Source organism: Melospiza melodia, chromosome 18 (assembly GCF_035770615.1).
Source record: "Melospiza melodia melodia isolate bMelMel2 chromosome 18, bMelMel2.pri, whole genome shotgun sequence".
Taxonomy (NCBI): domain Eukaryota; kingdom Metazoa; phylum Chordata; class Aves; order Passeriformes; family Passerellidae; genus Melospiza; species Melospiza melodia.
The window spans coordinates 3218397-3236652 of NC_086211.1; the positions used below are offsets into that span (position 1 = coordinate 3218397).

Genomic DNA, 18256 nt, shown 5'->3' on the forward strand with positions numbered 1-18256 from the left:
AAATGTGGTGATTCATGTGTGTGATGTTTGCCCACCTCTCCCCTTGATTGCTAGGGAAGGACTTGTTGAATATTTTTTTCTTGCAAATAGGCATAGTCTTATGTGTTTGTATCTTCTACCACCACCCCATCCCCTCCAAGTCTTCCCCCACCACGTCCCATGGCTAATTCTACTTGTGAAAACTGCAGTTGAGGAATATATTTTTTTTAAGTAGCAGTCTAACTGAACAAAATTCAGTTCTTTCCAAGACCTCATTGCTCAATGCCTTTGAGCTGGGTAAGAGGCTATTCTTGCAGTGTCAGTCCAGTCTTGCAAAGCAAAATACCACATGGTAGCAGTAGCTGTACAGAAACCCCAGAGAGAGCAGCAAACACTGGGAGAGCCTTCTCAGAAATGCCACCAAAGGTTTGTTTTCTGTTCTGGTCTCATTGCTGGTGTGTCTGGGCTCATTGGGTGGGTGTACATGTTGTTGGTTTGTTTCCTTTTGCTTTGGAATGTTGTATTTCAGCACATAATCTGGAGCTCCTTGCTGCTCATGCTGAAGGTAAATATTCCCTTGCCTTGGGTTGAAGTTCATTCCTATGGAGCCTGAATCTCTCCTTAGGCCAGATGCCCTTGGCTTTTCACATCCCTGCCCTCAGTCTTCCTTTGAGAAAGGGCTGTTAGCAGCCATCCTGTGGAGCAAGGCTGGATGGCTGTAAATGATCTCTTGACCATTTTGTCCTGAGTCTCAGGATTTTGTTGATTAATTACACGTAAATTCCTGTCCTGGGTGCTATGTCTGTTTCACAGCTTCTCTAAAACCTACATAACCTTTACCTTTTCCTACTGTAGGAAGCAAGATTCCCAGATGTGAAGAAGGAATATATTGAAGAATTAATTCTCATCAAGAACTGCTATGACTTAAATGTGTAAGTATAGAGGCAAGAACCAGAGTGTGTCATACAACTGCAGCACTTCCTTCCTGACAGGGATGCTGCTTTAGAGCACATCCAGGCTGGGCCTTCAGCACTGCCTTGGTAGTACCACAGATTCTTTTTTTGTTATTCTTCTAACTGAGCTGGTTTTAAGTCCTTTCTAGTTCTGTTGTGCTGTAGCTTCTCTGCTTTTAAGATAGTTTACTTATTTAAACATACTGCATATAATTTTGTCTTACCTATTACTAGAGCTCTTAAAAATGGTGAGTGTCAGGATTAAGGTGTTCAGATGACTGCTATAAAACATAGTATGGAGATGGGTTGGTGAGTTTTGAGTTGGAGGAAATCATTCCCTCCTTCATTTCACTGGTTTTTGGGCTTTTCCAGGTAAAGCTTACACTGGCTTGGAGTCCATTAGTTGGTGTCATGATTTTGACTTTTATCCCATTTACTTGCTCAGGTAGCAGTAGTGCTGTTGGAATTCTCTCACATTGCTTTTTGGGGATAGAACAGAGCAAATACATTTAAGGGCTGGCAGGATTGGTTCTAGAGATCTGATGAGGGACTGATTTTGATCAAACTAAGCAGAAACATGGACAAGAAAATTAAATAAAAGGAGAGGAAAGCTAATGTGAGGACTTGCTTTCCAAATGGCATTAACAGCTCAGGAATACCTTAATGTTAATCATGCTGGAGGTTTCTAGGAGTCAAGTTAGAGTCAAAAGTTAAAGAAAAAGTGATTACCCTTCCTGCTGAGTTGCATCATCTCCCTGCCCTGCTGGGCAGAGCTGGGCAGTGAAGGATTGCGTGTGCTGGCACCAGCAGCACCGAGGGGAGATGCTTTGAAGTAAATCACTTGTGACTGGTGTCTGATGCTTGGTGGCCTCTCTTTCTCCCCTCTGCAACTGTCTCTGCTATCTCCAGCATGTCCAGACTGGTTACTGTGTGATCCAAGAATGAGGAATAGCTGTTGGTTGCCAGAGTGTTCATTTGTGTAAACCCAGTGCCCTTTCCAGCTAACTGGGGCACAAATTAAGCAGCATTTGAGTGCGTGAGGCTTAGAATGAGTCACTGGGCCATAAGTGAGTTAACTGGTGAGGAACTAAGGATGATCCCATCCATTGGGCACACATTTCCTCTTCTGCTGTGCTGCCTGTGCTGTGAAGTTGTGTCTCCCAAGTAAAGCTTCTTGGTTAGAAAGTCAGCAGACTAAAAATTCTTTCTGATCCTTCAGAAGTGCTTTCCGTGCAGTGGTGGAGCAGCTTTGGGGTGCCCACACCATGGACTGGCTGCACCTCAGGGTGGATGGTTGTGGTGGGAGTGTAGAAGGCAAGCAGAGCCATTCCTTGGGGCAGTTGGGCTGTGGAAGGTGTGCATGTGGCTGCAGGACCCTCCCAGATTGTGTGGAAAAACCTCGGGTGTCCTGGGGGGATTTAACAAAGCCTGATGGAATTAAATCCCACTATTGGCTTCTGTCAGTCTTAATGTGCTCCTTCCCTTTCTGCTCCCGAAATCTCTTCTCTCCCTTTGTGTGCCACAGAGCCAGGGAGATGAAAAGGTGCTTCCAGGCTTCCCTGTAGGCCAGCTACAGTGCCTGCTCCGTGGTGCATTACCCACTTACTGGATGATAAAGATTTCTTCTCCATATTTTTATTCCTTTAACCAAACCATCTTTTGAGTTGTCACTGCAGCTTTTGTGTGAGAACAAATGGGTCAAAGCACTGGTCAGCCTTGCTGGCAGGGTCTTTTTGATCTCCATGGTGTGTCAAGCTGAATCAGGCTTGAAATATAATAACTAAGGGTGAGTGGTTTTGGGCAGGGGTGAGGCTTTTAACCAGCTCTGTGTCCTGTGGTGCAGATATTAATGAACAGTGCCATGAGTGTGGGTGTGCTGTGCAGCAGGACCCACTTAACTAATTGTCACACACTGGAGGTCAACATCCCCCAAAATCCTCAGCGTTGAAATGGCAACATGCAGGAGATTCAAATGTACCCTGGCCGTGCCCCAGCTGAAACCCTTTCCTTAGAGCCACGATCTGAGCTCCTTGAAGCTTCTGTTTTGTTGGATTAAAACAGTTATCTTTTACCAAAGGGATGGCCGGAGGTGGGAGCTGGAAGCTATTAAATGCTCAGTGCTAAGATATTTGTTGTTTTTCCCTGAAATGATCTTCTTAAAACTTTCAGCTGATGTGAAAGATAAGATGTGGGAGCCCCTCTTAGCAGGGTGTCATCTATTCAGCTTTTGTGTGCCAGGAGCATTCACACTCAGTCAAAAGCTTCTGGCTCAATATGTCAATACCTGATTAAACCAAAAGAAATGCCCCTGCTTTGAATGTGAAAGCAGAGCTAAAGTAATCGTGCCTTGATAGTGGGTTAATGCTTCAAGCCAGTTCAGATTTCTTAATTAGGGACTGATTTCTGACATCAGGAATATAAATTAGCTGCAATTATGTCTTTGCAGCAGCCTAGCACCTTCTCATTCCAATAGTTCTACAAATGTTAATTGCTTGTCCAGGCTCTTTTCAGAAGGATCTTATTCTGCAGCTGGGGAAACTGAGGAACAGCTGGTGTTACTGGCCCCAGCCAGCACAGCTGCTTGGTGAGGGCTGAGAAAAAGCCTGAATCAGGCTGCCCTTTCAGAAGGGTTTCTGGAGTATTTGTGGTTCTCCACCTATGGGGCATTTTAAAACCCCTTGCTGAGTCTTTTCTAAGCTAAAATACTCAGTTAAACTGCACTTACCTGGCAGTTATGACTGTTTGTGGTAGGACCTCAGATATGCTGCATTTACAGGCTATTAGGCAAATTTTCAGCAATTTTAGTGGTTATTTTCTAAGTGCTGTTCTCACCAGACCAGTTTCTAATGGAATTTGGGTAATGCTGGTGTGATTGCAGGCTTTGTTACAATGAAACCTGCATTCAGAGTTTGTATTCCATGGACATATGCATCTTAAACATGATTTTGTCTCTGCTTTAATCATGGAATCACACAATAGTTTGGGTTGGAAAGGCCATTAAGATCACCTAGTTCCATCCTCTCTGCTGTGGTCAGGGACACTTTCCACTGAACCAGGTTGCTCTGGCTGCTTTAATGTGAAGGCAGACTGAGAATGGAGGCTTTGATTCAAGTTTGAATCTGTAACAGTTTGTTGAGGAAGACATGACCCTTTTATGGGTTTTGTATGGATTTTTGTGGTTTTTTTCCATATGTGATTTTTGTATTTATTTCCATATATGATTAGTAGCTCATCCATACAAGCTTTAGGTATGTAAACTTAATTATTGAAAGACAAACCTTTTTGCTTTTCCTTCTGCAGCCACACTGCTGATTATTTTTCGTTTAATTCTCAGTCATTTTCTTGCAGTTTTCTCTAGTCCAGGACCACCCTTGGTCCTAACATGGCAGGCTTTGACTGTGACCTCATAATTATCCAATACTAAAAACTGGACAAATGAGGAATGAACCTGAGCTCCCCAGCCCTGAAATAACTATATTTATCTTTTCAGACTTTGTAACTTTCTTCTGGAAAACCCAGATTACCCAAAGAAGGAAGGCAGAGTGGTTTTAAACCCCAGCAGCAGCCTGCTTGCCAGCCAAGATGAGACAAAGGCAAGTGAGAGTATCCACATCTCCTGCTGCCTCTGGGCAGTCTGTTCAGCCTGAGTGGACCTTGGGATGTCTGCTTTGATTAGTGTGTGTTTGCAGAGTGCTTGACTGAGCCTGGCTCTCACAGGAGGCCTCTGGGTATGTGTAAGGCAGCGTTAAATAGCAATAATTAGTTGCTTGCAAGATGACTTCCCAGCCTTTCCTGTTTGGCTGTGCCAGAGCTGCACAGTGTCTGCTCCTTTGCCTCCAGCAAGCCCCTCTGCCCTGCCTGCCTGTCACTGCCCCATCTCAAGTGTTCGTTTTGATAACTGAGACAAGAATTCCACAATCATTCTGTCATTCATCATGAAGTAGCCTTGGCCCTTGGGTCTCTCTTGTGAGGCCTTTAGGCATTGCCTTGCAGCCTCCTAACTGCAAATCTCCCTACAGATGCTTGATTTTGTGCTTTAAAACATCCATTTAACAAAAAATTCTCTCTGAGCTCCACTCTGAGGGTGTTGTGTGGCCTGGGAGAGATGTTGAATACCTCTTTCTACTCTTGAAAGCATCTCTCTACCTTGAGCTGGTAAAGTTGTTCACTCTTCATTGTGAGCAATTTTCTAAATACTTCTTGCTGTCTCAGGCAGCCACTCACCATGGTTTTAAACAACATTTTACCTTGTGCAGGTCACCTGCAGAGGTGCCTGGGCCAGTAGGCTTTGCACCCACATTGTGCTAAGGTGCTCATAGTTGGGTGCCTGAATTTTGGCTGGTCTTGCAGAATGCCCTGGTCACTGAGAGCCATTTGTGACATTCCTGTGTGTATTTACAGCAACCTTTCCATCTTTTTCATTTTCTCCTTAGGTGCCTAAAGTGGACTACTTTGACTTTTCCAAACTCGCCCCCCTTGACCAGCGGTGCTTTATCCAGGCAGCTGATCTCCTCATGGCAGACTTCAAAATGCTGAGCAGCCAGGACATCAAGTGGGCCCTGCATGAGCTCAAGGGGCACTATGCAATCACACGAAAGGTTCTCCTGTTCAAGTCTGTTTTCTTCCCTGGGCTTATCTCCCGTGTCTGCAGAGAGCACTGTGATGGCTTTGGCCTTACTGTACCATCTGCTGCTGTGTGGTTATGGGTTTTATAATAACCTTCCTTTCCTTTTAAGAAGTTTTAATCCATTTAGTAGAGATTTTCAAAATTTATTGACCAGACAGAATGCTGCAGGAAGTTTTTACTTTCCCTAATAGGAGAGCTGGGGGAACATGAGCTGGCTCGTGGTGGGTGATGCATTAAACTGGGAGGTGTTCCTGTGTGTCGCCACTGAAGTGCAGTATAATTGCCAATAAAACCCTGGCATTTAGTTAAATCTAAAACATTTAGCTGCTGCTGCTGGTTAACTGGCTGCATGGAATTAAGAAGCAGCCTGAGTATCACTGTCCTGTTTTGTCTTGTGACTTGTGGCATGAGTCCTGTATTCCTTATAAAAGAATTTCACTGTCTTGGAGATGCAAAGACATTTGTTTGAAGTATCAGCGAACTGAATGTCAGTGTGGGTGCAAGTTTTTACTTAGATCTGCTCCTCTGATATGCCCTTGCTTGAGCTTGTTTCCCTACTGTTCCAGGACTTAACTAAAACAAAACTTGTATGTTCTCTTGATTGATTGAGCACTGAGTATTTGAACCTCACCTTTTTAAACAAGAAGCCAAACCCAGCAACAAAAAAAGAAGCCAAACCAGCTGTTTAATACAGCTGGTGCTCACTTTGATATTAACAGCTGAGCTGTTATGAAATATCATTAACCTGCTTTGTTTTTATGGAATAATTACTTTGAGTATATAAAGCAACAAGGTGAGCAGATGAAAGATGTATATTTGCCTCTCTTTGGAGTTTCCTAGTTTTGGATCAGTCCTATGCCCATGTTTGTACTGTGCTTCAGCTTGAATTAAGTGCTCCTGCCTTCTTCCAGGCACAAGATTTAAGGCTGTGTGTTGTTTTCTAGGCCTTTTCAGATGCTATCAAGAAGTGGCAGGAGCTGTCTCCTGAAACCAGCGGGAAACGAAAAAGGAGGAAAGAAATGAATCAATATTCCTATATAGACTTCAAATTTGAGCAAGGTAAATGCCAAGCTCTGTGTATTGTGCTCTCTGCATCATTATTGTAAGCAGAACTGGCTTGCAGCTGAAAGCAACTCTTGAAAGGGGATGTGGTCCCAAAAGAGCTGTGTTTCTGTCAGTGGTATCTGTTTTGGAGATGCTCCTCATTAGCACCTCTGCTTGGTAAAGTGCTGTGTGAGCTGCTGAAAGTCTGCAGCTGGTGGTGTATGCAGGAAGGAGGATTTAAGCTTTGTTCTGGCTGCTTTATCCCTTCTTATTGAGCCTTTACCTCTGCTTCAGGGGATGTGAAGATTGAGAAGCGCATGTTCTTCCTGGAGAACAAGAGAAGGCACTGGAGGAGCTATGACAGGCTGTCCCTTCTCCCCCCAGTGCTGCTGGAGCAGGAGTTCTATGAGCAGAAAGTCAAAGAGATGGCAGAGGTGAGTGACAGGAGCTGCTTTGATCATGTGCAAATCTTCAACAACTGCTGAAGTTTTGGCCCTAAACATGAAAAATCTGTCTCTTACAGAAACTCAAACACTGAACCAAGTATTGAATAACTATGTTTTCCCCTTCCCTTCCCTACCTGTTACACACATGTCTCTTTGCAAGAAACTCCATTATAAAGGAAAGAAGCCAAGCACAGAATTTCATATTTACTTAAATATGCAGCTGCTGCTTGTGCAAACACCATTCTGGAGGGGAGAGTTTGCTATGAAGTGGTGTAAACTCTACTAATTAAATCTTTCCTCTAATTGTTAGCAGGCTTCTCTGCTGCTTTAGGGCATGTAATTGCAGCCTAGTGTTGGTGCCAGGCCCAAGGCAGTGTCCACTCACTGTGCCCTCCCCAGGCTGGCAGTCCTGTGGCTCCAGAAGGGTTTCTTCTGTGCTGAGAACTGGGTGTTTTGAAGCAGAACCTGCAACGCCCACTGCTGTGTTGTCTTCCTCTCCTAGGCTGAGGAAGGAGTGAACTCTCAGCTCTGCACCCACAGTCCTTTCTAAAGTAGCTCCTTAAAGATCCTTGTCTCTTAGGCAGATGGATAAGGTCTCCTTTGAAACAAAAAGCTCATGTTCTCTGGAGGGGCCCATTGGGTGAGATCATCTCTGCCCCTGGAAACCTGAACCCCACAAGACAGAATTTGGTTCTTTGTTCTTGCTGCCTTTGCTTCTTCCATCTGTTTTAGCTGAATCATAAATAGCTTAATGGACTGGAGGGATGGGCTCAGTGATGTTACAAGCAGACAGCGAGCCTTTTATGGTGGTTTGTGAGTCCTGAGATAATGTAAATGAGTGGAGAGTTTGGAAAATTGCTTTATCTAGTCTGTAAATACAGATGCACATGTTTCTTGCAGCATGCAGACTTCCTCCTGGCTCTGCAGATGAACGAGGAGCAGTATCAGAAGGTCAGTATCCATAATGTTATAAGTTGAATTAATTCAGCTTGTGCACAGACAGTGCAGTTCCTCCTTCACAGATACTTTTAGCTCTGGAATGGAGCTTTTCTGAAGCTGCATTTCACTGTGCTGCTTTTGCTGAGCTGGCAAAACCTGTGTAGTGTTTGTTGGCTGGCTTTTAGGAAAGGTAGACAGGAGCTGAGGCCAGCAAGACAGTATTGATGCATGTAATGATCTGTAGTAATTCAGCTTGTATCTTCACTGCTCAGAACAAACATTGCAACAGAATAGCATCAGGTTTACTCTCATTCTTGCCATTATGGCTGTTTCAAACAGATCCATTGTTGTCGGAGCTTGGCCAGTGAGAAGACCTTCCTTGTTTGCAGAAGGAATTATTTAAAAACCTGAAAATCAGCTCTTCTGCTTCAGAGAAAATGTAGAGAACAGTTCAGCAGCTGTGCATTGCATTTTGGTTTCAATGTTCATTTTCCTTTCAAACTTTGGAAAAGTGGGCTATACTTATACTTTCTAGCAGTGGCAGACTTGTCCACCCCCACAGCTAAGAGGCCAAGGCAGGGTGTGCCCAGGCAGATGGTAAATGTTCCTTTAGAGGGTAACAGATCTGAATCTTGGTTTTCCCCATGAGAGTGGTGTGCACACTGAGGCTGCTTCCCTGTGACTGCAGCTTCCCAAACCCAAAATGCTGCTCTGCCTGTGAGCTAAGAATTATTAATCACTGCATGTTCTTTAGCTCTTTGGAACTTGTCAAGTAGGACATGTAACCATAAAATGACTTAAAACTGAGTTTCTGGTTGCACTTAGGGAATCTGGACCACCAAGTAAGATATCTAATGGAGTGGTGTATATCTGCAGCTTTTTTTAGCATTAATGCTGGCAGTTTTTCCTGCCTTGCAGTTATGTGTGTGTTGCTATAGCTGTTGATGTTTTGGTGCTGGTTCCTCTGGTGGCTGCAGGACGGGCAGATGATCGAGTGCCGCTGCTGCTACGGGGAGTTTGCCTTCGAGGAGCTGACTCAGTGTGCAGATGGTCACTTGTTCTGCAAGGAGTGCCTAATTAAATATGCTCAGGAGGCAGTTTTTGGCTCTGGGAAGGTAAGGATTTCACAACTGGACGAGGGGGAAATGGGTAATTGCTGTTGGGAGATGACATTGCTGTTTGTGTAGTGTTGTTGCTTAAAACAGATGTAACTGCACTTCCCAGGAAATACTTGAATGGAATGGTGTCCTGAGATCCAAGTCAGTCTTGCCATCAAGTGAAGCCAACAACTTCACAATGTGATCTTTGCACAGGATTTCAGGGTTACTAACCTCCTTTTTTTTTTTTTTTTTTTTTTTTTGCTCTATGCTTAGCAATTTGATTGTTAGAAAAACTTTATACAATGCTCATAGTAAAACAATAACTTGTTTGGCTTCTATTTTGTAGTAAATAAACCAGTGGTATCTGTACAGAGAACAATTATCTCTGACTTGGCCTGTCTCCTTCTACCTAAGAGTGTTTCTCCTTCATAATATCACTGTGATCCCAACTTAATTGGGGGGTTAGTTCCTCTATGGTACTACTAACCTCCTTGGTCTCTGATTTAGCTAGCAATTATCCTGGTATTTAGCTGAGTTATAAACAAGTCATTAACCTGCTCTGAAGTGTGTCTGCTCCTTTGCCTCAGGATATGATGCTCAAACTGTGGGATGCTGTTGTACTCTGGGATCCATTTCATGTAAATGTATAAACTGGCAGCTATATTTCATATGACTTTATTGAAAAGATTGTAGTGTGTGAGTGCTGGTTCTCAGCAGAGACTGAACAATAATAACAGGCTGATAAATGGTCACAGTGAACTTGGAGTGAATTGTGATCCTAGCTGGCAACAGCATCTTCCTGCCCAGTGCTTGTTTGAGGCCTGATTTGTTTAATTAGGCTTGTTCTTTCCGTGGTGAGGCCATTCTCTGGCAGTCATCTTAGGTGGATTTAGATGAGATATTGAGAAAAAATTTTTGTTATGGGGCACTGGCACAGGTTACCCAGAGAAGTTGCAGATGCTCCATCCCTGGAAGTGTTCAAGGCCAAGGTGGACAGGGCTTGGAGCAAGCTGTGATAGTGGAAGCTGTCCCTGCCCATGACAGGGATTTAGAACTGGATGATTTTTAAAGTCCCAAAACCCAAGTCATTCTGAGATCTGCTGACTTCAGCCCTTGCTCTGTCTGAGCAAGGCTCTGTGATTTGCTTGGAAATGTTCTGGATCCTGAGTTGCTCTTTGCTAATGTCATGCTGAACCTGAGCCCTCTTTCCAACCCCAGTCAGAGCTGAGCTGCATGGAAGGCAGCTGCACGTGTTCCTTCCCCACCAGTGAGCTGGAGAAGGTGCTCCCAGAGAACATCCTCTGCAAGTACTACGAGCGCAAGGCCGAGGAGGAGGTGGCTGCTGCCTGTGCAGATGAGCTTGTCAGGTGAGTGTCCCACAGAGAGTGCTGCACTTACTGCTGTGCAAAATTGTTCCCTGGAACTCTACTTTTGTGCTGACTCTGAGATAGGTAGCTTTTAAAGAGCTGGATTATAAATTCAGTCTTCTGCCTTCCCAGGTCTGTTTTTATTCTGCCTTTGACTAGGAGCAGATTAAAATTCAATAGACTTGTCTCCCCCAAGACTTGCTTGCCAGCTCTGTGCTGATCCACTAAATTACATGGTCAAAAGCAGTGCTGAGCATATAATATTTTGATTGCAAACGGGGAAGTGATTGAAGAAATATGAGCAAAAAGGCAATAGTCAGCACATCCTGGCAACAGGCAATGGGTTGGCAGCCTTAGCAACTTCCATGCAGCTATTTGACTAAATCAGCTTTCAGCAAAGCTATGTTTGGCACTCTGCATTAATGGCATCTTGTTTTGGGCTACAGGTGTCCCTTCTGTAACTTCCCAGCTCTACTGGACAGCGATGTGAAGCGGTTCAGCTGCCCCAATCCCCGCTGCAGAAAGGTAATTGGGGCTTGCTTCACATTTGGTCTCTTGTGGAGTGTTGGACAGGAGAGCTGGGAGGACAACTCACCCTTCCTAGTGCAAGTATCTCATGTGACTGCATAGGGCAGCAAAGCATTTGCTGGATCCTACTGATCTTCTATAAAGTTGGGTGCCTGGACAGGTGAATTTCAGGGCACTGTTAATAGAGGAGGAGTCCTGTCTTTTCTTTCAAGGTATTGGCTAAAGAAGCCTAATAGTTAAATTCTGTTGTTTGGAGAAGTTGAAGTTGCCAGCACTGAATTCTCATGTGAAAATAGAACTTACTTTGGGGGAGAAAGCTGTTTATGAAATATGCTCAATTCCATTTTACATCCTGATCTCCAGATAGGTTTTGTTAACGTTTAGCCTTCACAATGGGGAAAGGAATGTCCTGGTGTTGAGGCAAGGAGGTTTGCTAGGCACTAGGTGGCAATGTTGATTCATGTTTAAATCTCAGGTTTTTTCTAACTGTTTTTGCAAAAGCTGAGCTGTTTTCAAAATGTACAAATGTCAGCACTAAATAGCAGAATTTAGGCTTGAAAAACATGAACCCTTCAATGGGCAAAATGAATTGAAGTTGCTTTTTCCCTAAACTGTGTAATGCAGCAGAGTGATCATGTAAGAGGGATCAGTGCTGAAATGTTCCTTTCCTACTGCTTCACTGTTTCATTTCCTTCCTAGTGTACTGCCTGTTCCCCCCCTCCCTGGGGTTACAGCATTCCAGTGGGCTGGATTTCTGGTTTCCTGGACAGCTTGTGTTGATTCATTAGCTGAAAATCTGCTGAGTAGCTTTGTGCTCTTCTTAGAAGTCTTTAACGACTTCAGGATTTGAAGTCGAGGGTGAGGAATTTGTATGGCAGGATGTGGTGTCTCAGCATCAGCTGCAGTGGTTCTTCATATTCCTGCTATCTCTTCTCTCTCCAGAATGAAGAATTTCAGTTAATGCTCTTGCTTGCAGGAAATGGTTGCCCTAAGGGAGGAAAGGGCTAATCTAGGGAGCTCCACAGAGCTTGGAGAGGATGTACTGGCTTTGCTAGCAGTGCCTCTGGTGATGGCTGATCCTGGAAGGAGTCCCTCTCTGGTTGGAAGGACTGCACTCACATAGCTGAACCTAAAGCAAGGGGAAGGTCAAAATGTGTCTCTCCCAAAATCTCAGAGTGCTTTGAGGGTGGGGAGAGGAGGACCAGATGGTGGACCTGTTGTATCCCTGTGCTCCATCACCTGGATCCTTTCTCTGGCTTTGGGAGTTTGTGTTGATACCCTTGGGGTCTCCATTAAATCTTGCAGGGAGGTTCATTCATATTTGGGCCAGCTATGGATATGCTGGAAAGCAAATGATGTGAACCAGCTGCAAGCCTTCACTTTGCCTGTGTGTCTGTGTGCTGGGCTCAGCAGTAAGAGCTCTACACATAACCAGGTCACTGCCTGTGCATCTCACCTGGAGTTCCAAGTGCACCTTGCAGGGGCCAAAATGTGGCTAATGGTAACTTGAGCAATGGGCAGAGCTGCCCTGCCCCTGTGAGTGCCCAGCTGCACAGGGAGCATGCAGATGAGCTGGCACCATCTGCCAGGGCCTCTGTGGCTCCAGCTGTGTGGCACCAAGTTTGGCTCCTGGTTAGTGACCAGGGCTTGAATCTTTATATGACAAACAGCAGGGTGGAGGAAAAACTTAGTTAGCCAAGGAAAAAGATCAGTTCTGTCTGAGCCACCCTACAATGCGTTCTGTGTGTGTGCAGTCTGAGCTGGTGCTGGGGCAGAGGCAGCTTTCACTCAGATTTGGCTGAGTATTGAGGTTTTGCTGACTGCACATGGAGCCAGGCTTCCTGGTGATAGCAGTGTTTTCCAGGCCTCCATCTTGGAGGGATCCCTGCATGGAAGCAGCGCTCAAATTCCTCATCTCTAAGGATGCACATTCCTCCTCCCAGCACTACAGAGCAACCCAAAACTGGCAACTGTGGTAGAACAAGGAAAGGCACATGTTGCTGGTTGAGTTGTGCAGCACTGGGAGGTGAGGGTGCACTTCTGCATGGTGGGGGAAGTGCTGTTTTCCCCCAGAAAAGGAAGTCCATCCTCTGTGCTCAGCCCTCCTCCCAAGACCCCACACTGCTGAAGACAAGGCTTTTGTTCCCAGCTGCTGCTGCTGCCGGCCCTGGCGCCGTGTTGTGGGAGAGGGAGATGGTTTCCCTTCTTTGCAGTCTCAGCACAAAGCACTGCAGGGCTTTCAGCCAGCAAGAGATGGGGAGCTGAAAGCTGCTGTTGCCATGGAAATAATGCATGCACGGAGCAGCAGAGAGCTTGAAACCCCCAGCACTCCTTTCAGAGCCAGGCCACATTGCAGGGACTTGCATTTCCAAGAGTTTTCCTTAAAACTCCTTTTCACAGCATGGAATTTTTATTGCTTTATGGTACCCAGTTGTCTGGGTCAGTGCTGAGATGATGGCATGTGGCTGCATGGTGTGGGATGGCATTGTCCTTGGCTTGGGCAGCTGCCATTCCTGTGCATCCACAGTGGGTTTGGGGACTGCCTTGAGCATTGATGTGCCTATCTCAGATGGATAAAATTTCTGCTCTTTCATCTTCAGCTTAGGCTCTCTGGCCACCAGCAATCCTCATGTTGTTTTAATTAGCAGCGCTGAGGCTTTGTGTTTTAGGGCATGCCTTATTAAGCCGTTCCTTGTCTCGGGATTGATTTGGAGGTGCTGCCTAGGAACAGATGCACCCAGCTGCTTTTAGCCTTCATTTTCTGCTGGAAGTGGGGCAGGTTTAAACTTGCACTGAGCTGTGCCTGAGCACAGCCACTCTTAGCAGGGCACCACCAGCACCCGTAATGAGCGTTGAGTCGTGCTGTGGGGTTTGCGTGGCTCTGAGAGAAGGGGTCTTGCTGAAATAAATTACTGCTTGATCAACAAGACCTAAATTTGCAGAGGGAGGTGAGGGGGGTCCTGTGACACTGTGATCTCTGTACCTGGTACAGCAAGGCACATGCAGCTGCTTGTGGTTCAGAGGTGGGTAACACTGCTTAGGAGTGTTTTATGGAGTGCAGGGGGAACTGTTTGTGTAATCCAGCACCCAGCAGCAGGGGATGTGTTCAGGATGACACAGCTGTCCAAGGATGTCATCCAACACATACCACAGGGCCCATTACTTCTGTGCTAAAGGCTGGGCCATGCTGCCCAGAGCTGCCCTGCCCGACTCCAGATGTGCTGTGGATTTAGGCTTAAACTGTATCAGGATTTGTAGCTGGCAGGGTGCGTGTGCAGCATGGAAAAAAAGATTGTCCTGGTTGGAGAAATTGAGCTTGTCCAGAATGCCTCAGAGTAGGATATACATATGGAGAATTACTTAATTCTCCTTGTTTTGCAACATGTTTTCCCAGCTGTTGAAGTCTGCTGTCTCATTCAGCTTCCTGACAGCAGCACAAACATTTTGAAAGTCCCGTGGCCCCATCTCATTCTCTGTTCAGACATTCTTATTGCTATTATCCGTATGTTTTTCCTTGAGCCTGTTTCTTTGGATTTGATTGGTACTTGGAGCTTAGTCCCACAGCTTTAGTACAGAGCAGAGCTGAAGGTGGCATTTGCTGTGGCACACCCCTCTCTAATTTATTCTTAGTGGCGATGACCTCAAGTCCCAGCTCCTGTTTAAATTCCCATCCTCCTGTGTCTCCTAAGAAAATTTGTTGGGATAAGGAAGAGAAGGAAGTGTGGTGAGGATGACGTTGTGACAGAATGGTTTGGATTGAAAGAACCCTTAAAGACCATTCATTTTCACTTCCCCCACCATGGGCAGGGACACTTTCCACTAGACCAGATTGCTTAGGGCTCTGTCTTGGCCTTGAACGCTTCCAGGGATAGGGCTTGGGAATGGAGAACTCATGCCTGTGTCTGCTTGGATCTGGAGACCTGTCTGCCACGTGTCCATGTCAGCAGAATTCTCTAAGCCATCTCCTCATGGCTCTGCATCCCTGACACCTCCTGCTCTGGATCTCTCCGCTGCGCCCTTTTTAAACTCGCAGCGCGCATGGGAACTCTCTGGGTGCTCTCAGTGCCAAAACCACAACAAATGGCGAGTTTCCGTCTGTCAGCTCGGCTCAGCCCGGCTCAGGCTCTCCACGGCTGGGCAGGCGATTTTCATTTTTCTTCCATAAAAGGACATTGAGGCTCGGCTGCAGCCGCGGGGCCGGGGCTGAGCCGCGGGCAGGGCGAGCGCGATGCTGTCGGAGCCTCCTTCCCTATCTCCACACAGGGATGGGCCCGAGGGAGGGAGGGAGGGAGGGACCAAGGTCCAAGGTGGAGTTGAGGTGATTGTAGGCAGCAGATAACACCCCCGTAGGTTTTATTGCCAGGTTCTAATGGGAGGTAGATAACAGGAGAGAGTTTGTGGTAGAGCAAACCTTAAAAGTACAGTCCCGTGGAGGGCGGGCACATGCGCTGAGCCATGTGGGCTGTGCCATCGAGGTGGGGAGAGTCAGAATTGCCTGGGGAGTGCTGAGAGTTGGGTGATCTTCTCATCCCCAGATTTATGCTGGGCAAGCTGCTTATCCTGGGAGGAAACTGCAAGGGGAACGAGGAAAGGCAAAATGCTGGGGGTACTGTCTTACACCTTAATTTTTGCTGTGTGCTCGGAATGGGCAGGAGCAGTTGCAAGAATTGAGTTGTAAGCAGTAAGTTGGTCCTAAATTCCCCTTTCCAGAGAAGGAGGCACAATGATCAGCCCAAATCACTGCTTGCCAACTTGTCACCCTTTGAGACACACTGTAGAAGCTTTGAGAATACCCCCACCTGGAAAGAGGGTAGGAGTGGGCTGGGTTGATTGCTGTAGTGGGGTGGAGAGGCTCCATCAGTGGGAGCTCAGGTGCTGCTGCTGCTTTAACAAGGTCAAGTCTATTTATGCAGTGGTATGTGGAAATGCCTCACTTGATAAATGAGTCTGACAGGAGGAGAGGGTGAGGCCCAGCCTGGAAATGGACCTGAGGAAAGAGGTCAGTTTAAATGGGGTATCTCTCTTGCAGAGAAAAAAAAACCTGCTGAAAGCAGGAACTCAGACTAGTCCCTTTAAAAATGGACTGTGTAAGTCAGTGCAATTTTGAGCAACAAAGCTTACTCCTTGTAAAAATAGCTTGCTTTCTGCCTTGTACAGCAATATCCAGTCAGTGAAAAGCCAATTGAAAAGGCTGTTCACTGACCAGTGAGTGCCTCTGTGTCAGGCCCATACGAGGTAGCAGTGCTGCCTTCCATTCATAGCTTTGTCCTTTGCTGGGGAAAGGTTCAGAAGTAACAAACTGAGTACAGCTTCATGTGGAGATGGAAATTTAAGCTTCAGCATCTTGTTTAGCCTTTTGTCCCTGGGCACAGGGAGCCTGCAACTATTTTGGCAAAGGGAACACTGAGAGAGGCAGCACCTGTGGTGGTCAGTTCTGATTTATGATGACTGTCTTTGGAGATAGGTGATGGATTCCATGAGGAATTGGATAAGAACACCCTGAGTGGGTTGGGAAGGACTGTTGGCTCCCTTGAATGTGGAGAGTTGGTGGAGTGGCCTCATAGCCAAACTCCTGAGGCTGGGAGGACCCTGAAAGCTGTAGTTGTGCTGAGGCTGAGATGAGCTGGCAGCTTTGCCATTTCCTCCTCAGTCCCTTTGAAAATGAAAGGGACAAGAGGGTTTTCTTCTGTCTCATGCAGACAAGAGTGGGAGTAATGTAACATAGTCACCCTAACAACAGGGAGGAACCCTAAATCTCTGTATGGACCAAAGTGCTCAGATTCCTTCACTTGTTTGATTTTTTTAAACAGTGAAGCAACTTTGCTCAGTCACTTGTGTGTCCCCACAGCAGGGTAGCAGTGCCACCGAGTGTTCTGGGACTGCTGTGAGCTCTGTGCAGGTCCTTTCACAGCAGTTTGAGGTTAAAACCCTGCCTGGTGTATTTCAGAATGTTGGATCAGGGTTATCATTTTGCAGTTGCAGTGGAAATGGATGTTGGAGGGGATGGAAAAAGGCTGTTCCCAAGGCAAATTAAAAACATTGTTCTGACCTTACTCAAGAAGCTGTATCTTCCTTCTCATTCCTCCCCCTCACATTCCTGTCGTAGTAATCACTGATCTCTAACCTCAGCTTCATCTGCCACAGCTAACCACTTAAAAAATGCACTTAAAAAACCCCCATACACCTCATTTTGCTGTACCTTAGTGCTTCCAGGACAGAGTCATCTTTGAAGGGACGTGAGTCAGCAGCAGAGGTTTGGAATAGCATCGAGGCAGGGCACTGAGGACTCCTTGGGATGGCCTAACCTGGTGCAGGGAGTGTGGGGAGGTGTTTTGCTTCTCCTTTCTGTTTGCACATAAACAGATTTCAGCAGATGACACAGTCATCAGACTTCCTGAGCTAACACAAGGCTGCTGCAGATGATGGCCATTCTGGAGGCTGTCAGTGGAGTTTGTTTCCTAATTTGGTCACAGTGTGTTCAGGGCTGGCCTGCTTTCCTTTTTTCTTTTTTCTCTTTTTTTTTTTTTTATTAAAACACCCATCCTTTTCTCTCATTGTTGTGGAGGGGAAGCTGTTTGTATCTGAGAACCTCCAGCTTCTCTCACTTCCTCTCCACAGAGGAAGTGATACTTGAAAGGCCCAAACCACCATGCAGTTCTGATCTTTCCTTTTTTGTTCCCCTTCCTTTGCCATTCTTCTATGAGTTAATCTCAATACTGGGTGTTTATGCTTTCTGAGTAGTCATTCAAGCCCTTTGTGCTGGAGGACTTTGGAGTAGTTTAAGTGTCAGAATGAGCTGTGCTGCAGTTAAATTATAACATTGATTAGATTGATTTATTTGAAATCTATATTTCAAGAGGGAGTGACATGTGTGATTTCAGTAGTGGAAAGAAGAGCACATGTGTTGCTTTGTACATCATCCCTCACAAGAGGCCTGGTACCATGTAGGAAGCTGTAAGTGCCAACCAGGAGAAAAGACCTTTCAGAGTGAGTTCAGTTGTCTTACAGATCTTCCTGTAGAAGATCCCTGCTTTTCAGTGTTGGAGCAGAGTCAGCCCCAAACCAGCCACCTTCCTGGCATGCAGAGACACTTCAGCCCTTCCACTCTTCATGTGAGTTCTCATTCAGCAATAGGAACAGCCAAGGAATCATCACCAAACCTGTAGGCTCGTTATTGCTTTGCTTCTATGCTGGGCATAGCAGGAAAAGGAGAACATAAAAGGTAAAAGCCAGGTTCCAGCTGATGCAGTGAGGATGCAGCTCCAGCAGCTTT

The 18256-nt window shown here is 45.9% G+C and overlaps 1 protein-coding gene across 4 annotated transcripts in view; it reads left to right on the forward strand.

Moving 5' to 3' along the window:
* The window catches only part of RNF216 (ring finger protein 216), a 75836-nt gene that overhangs the window by 18154 nt on the left and 39426 nt on the right, over positions 1 to 18256 (forward strand). For all 4 annotated transcript variants that reach the window (XM_063171710.1, XM_063171711.1, XM_063171712.1 and 1 more), the window contains 9 exons: positions 835 to 911; positions 4423 to 4525; positions 5366 to 5530; positions 6504 to 6618; positions 6898 to 7037; positions 7950 to 8000; positions 8966 to 9103; positions 10307 to 10455; positions 10902 to 10980. In XM_063171710.1, the coding sequence (XP_063027780.1) occupies positions 835 to 911; positions 4423 to 4525; positions 5366 to 5530; positions 6504 to 6618; positions 6898 to 7037; positions 7950 to 8000; positions 8966 to 9103; positions 10307 to 10455; positions 10902 to 10980 (1017 nt within the window). The remainder of the gene's footprint in view (positions 1 to 834; positions 912 to 4422; positions 4526 to 5365; positions 5531 to 6503; positions 6619 to 6897; positions 7038 to 7949; positions 8001 to 8965; positions 9104 to 10306; positions 10456 to 10901; positions 10981 to 18256) is intronic.